This window comes from Zalophus californianus, chromosome 5 (assembly GCF_009762305.2).
Source record: "Zalophus californianus isolate mZalCal1 chromosome 5, mZalCal1.pri.v2, whole genome shotgun sequence".
Classification (NCBI taxonomy): Eukaryota; Metazoa; Chordata; class Mammalia; order Carnivora; family Otariidae; genus Zalophus; species Zalophus californianus.
Window position 1 is genome coordinate 70,550,125 of NC_045599.1, and position 3,734 is coordinate 70,553,858.

General features: G+C 40.1%; 1 protein-coding gene across 1 annotated transcript; it reads left to right on the top strand.

The window, feature by feature from the left end:
* Positions 1 to 311: 311 nt before the first annotated feature.
* Positions 312 to 2,228, top strand: LOC113929312 (double-strand-break repair protein rad21 homolog). Its single transcript, XM_035727740.1, is given in 2 exon segments — positions 312 to 1,159; positions 1,162 to 2,228. Coding segments are annotated over 2 exon segments (1,878 nt in total). The 5' UTR covers positions 312 to 348.
* Positions 2,229 to 3,734: the final 1,506 nt, after the last annotated feature.

Sequence of the window (3,734 nt, forward strand, 5' to 3'; positions counted from 1 at the left end):
TTTCTTTGAAGTTTTCTATTTAAGGACATCTAAAGTATATTTTTCTTCGGCCTTTCTGCTTTTCTTGTCCCTGGTGTGTCCATCAAAATGCATGGGCAGAAGGATGTTAAACTTGGGTGAAATTGATTGCTTTCATTAGCCAGTTGACAAATGATATTCTGAGCATCCTTTTAAGTCTTAAAAAACAAACAAACAAACAAACAAAAACAGTGACTGCTTTTGAGCAACATTTTCAGTGGTTAGGTAAGAGTTTAAAGTAATGTGGTGGTCCCCCTCCCCAGGCCACCCAGCCCGCCCAGCTCCCGGCAGAGAGCAAGATTTCCTCCTGCTTCATAATCAGCCGGAACAATGTTCTACGCACACTTTGTCCTCAGTAAGAGAGGGCCTCTGGCCAAAATTTGGCTAGTGGCCCATTGGGATAAGAAGCTAACCAAAGCCCATGTGTTTGAGTGTAATTTAGAGAGCAGTGTAGAGAGTATCATCTCACCAAAGGTGAAGATGGCACTCCGAACATCAGGACATCTCTTACTGGGAGTAGTTTGAATCTACCATAGAAAAGCCAAATACCTGCTTGCAGACTGTAATGAAGCATTCATTAAGATAAAGATGGCTTTTCGGCCAGGTGTTGTTGACCTGCCTGAGGAAAATCGAGAAGCTGCTTACAATGCTATTACCTTACCTGAAGAATTTCATGACTTTGATCAGCCACTGCCTGACTTAGATGACATCGATGTGGCCCAGCAGTTCAGCCTGAACCAGAGTAGAGGGGAAGAAATAACCATAAGAGAAGAAGTTGGGAACATCAGTATTCTACAAGAAAATGATTTTGGTGACTTTGGAATGGATGATCGTGAGATCATGACAGAAGGAAGTGCTTTTGAGGATGATGACATGTTAGTGAGCACTAGCGCTTCTAACCTCCTGTTAGAGCCTGAACAGAGCACCAGCAATCTGAATGAGAAAATTAATCATTTAGAATATGAAGACCAATATAAAGATGACAATTTTGGAGAAGGAAATGATGGTGGTATATTAGGCGACAAACTTATAAGTAATAATGATGGTGGTATCTTTGACGACCCCCTGGCCCTGTCAGAGGCAGGTGTGATGTTGCCAGAACAGCCTGCACATGATGATATGGATGAGGATGAGAACATATCAATGGTGCGCCTGATAGTCCTGATTCAGTGGATCCTGTTAAACCAATGCCAACTATGACTGATCAGGCAACACTTGTTCCAAATGAAGAAGAAGCCTTTGCTTTGGAACCTATTGATATCACTGTCAAAGAAACAAAATCCAAGAGGAAGAGGAAGCTGATTTTTGACAGTGTCAAAGACCTGGATAGTAAGACAATTAGAGCCCAACTTAGTGATTATTCTGGTATTGTTACTACTTTGGATCTGGCACCACCCACCAAGAAGTTGATGATGTGGAAAGAGACAGGGGGAGTGGAAAAACTCTTCTTACCTGCTCAGCCTTTATGGACTAATAGACTCCCGAAGGTCTTTACCCGCTGTCTTACACCGCTAGTACCAGAAGATCTTAGGAAAAGGAGGAAAGGAGGAGAGGCTGATAATTTGGATGAATTCCTCAAAGAATTTGAAAATCCGGAGGTTCCCAGAGAGGATCAGCAGCAGCAGCACCAGCGGCGTGATGTTATCGATGAGCCCATTTTGGAAGAGCCAAGCCACCTCCAGGAGTCAGTGATGGAGACCAGCAAAACAAACTTGGATGAGTCAGCCATGCCTCCACCACCTCCTCAGGGAGTCAAGCGAAAAGCAGGACAAATTGACCCAGAGCCTGTGATCCCTCCCCAGCAGGTAGAGCAGGTGGAAATACCCCCTGTAGAGCTGCCCCCTGAGGAGCCTCCAAATATCTGTCAGTTAATTCAGGAGTTAGAACGTCTACCAGAGAAAGAGAAGGAGAAAGAAGATGATGAAGAGGAGGAGGAAGAAGATGCTTCCGGAGGTGATCAGGATCAAGAAGGAAGAAGATGGAATAAAAGGACTCAGCAGATGCTTCATGGGCTTCAGCAAGCTCTTGCTAAAACTGGAGCTGAATCCATCAGTTTGCTTGAGTTATGTCGAAACACAAACAGAAAGCAAGCTGCAGCAAAGTTCTACAGCTTCTTGGTTCTTAATAAGCAACAAGCTATTGAGCTGACGCAGGAAGAACCATAGAGTGACATCATTGCAACGCCTGGACCAAGGTTCCACATTATTTGAGCAGCTAGAAGCATTATAGCTAGTGTTCATTTCACTAGTGTATACAAATTGCCCCCATGTGTAGGGCACACAAAACCCTTTGAGAAAATTTAGATTTTTGTCTGTACGAAGTCTGTCTTTTTCTTTGTTTTTTTTTCCCCCCGGTATTTTATCAATTCCATCTTTAAGGGAAACTGCTTCGATGGATGTGTTTGTGTTCTGTTGGAGAAAACAAGCACACCCAAGGACCCAGAAGATCATTTTAACAGTTCAGAACAGATGTGTGCAATATTGGCACATGTAATACTATTGAGTAGCAGTTGAAAGTCAGGATTTTTATCTTAGCTCTCCATCACCACATTGGAAAGGAAAACCTGTCAGGAAAAAAGTGCCTGACAATTTAATTAAGAACGATGCTGTGAGTCTTTCTTTGAGAGAAAGAAGTTGTCTTTTCCCACTAGTAACACTGGCAGTCTTGTTTGGGGATGGGGCCTAAAACAGATGTCCTCTTGAGATACTATTTTAAAGTGTAATTCTGTAATGACCAAGAGGGTGTGTGAAACTGTGCTGTAACTCAACCCCTTTGGCTACAAAATGATAGGGCTTGGTATAAAGTGTTCTTTTGTAAGTCATTCCATTTGAAACTTTTTAATGAACCTGACTATCCTAAAATCTGTTGTTTTAGTGAGGCTCTAAAATGAGCAGAAGTAGACTTTTTAGAGTAGAATATAAAAACGTTTATAACTTTCCAGAAGCTCTAAATCAAAGTTTTAAAAAGATGTTTGGATATATTTGAGTACTCAGATCATGAAAATAGAAATTGCTATGCCAACTAAAAGGACAGACTGATGGGAAATTACACACCTGGTTGACTTAACCCTTAAGCAGACAGTGCCGTTAATAACTAATGGCTTCTCTGGTATTTATTATAAGTGTTAGTACTGATCTTTTCCCAATGCTGCACACTCCTGTGTTTGGAAATTTATTTTAATGGCTTTGCAACAGAAATCCTATATCTGGTTTCCTATAATTTAAGAAAAGCATCCAAATAAAGGCTTTATTATTAACAGACCAGATAGCACCAGAAATTATGTGACTGTTATGATTATCAGAACATGCCTTAACTTTTTAGGGCAAAATTACTCACCCTGAAAGTTCTAGCTTAAAAAAAATCACTTTTGAAACTCAGACTTCAGTGTATACCCAGTAATTTTAAATTATGTGAAATGTTTTAAATTAGTGAACTCGTAATTACTGTTTTGATGATTCAGTTTCTTGAGAAGGGTAAGTGTATAAAAATTGCTATTGCAGCTTTATTTTCAATATGTGCCTGTAAACCATGGATTTTTCTCCCTTTGTAAAAAGTCATTTGTAGATAATTGAATGTTTGATTATAGAAAGGTCATTAGTTTCTTGTTAACACATTTTGTTAGTCTGGTTTTGTTGCTTATTGGGTTTAACATTGTTCTTGAAAATAGTTGATGCTATGTTATGTATAACTTTTCTAATAAAAGTTGTGGTATAAGC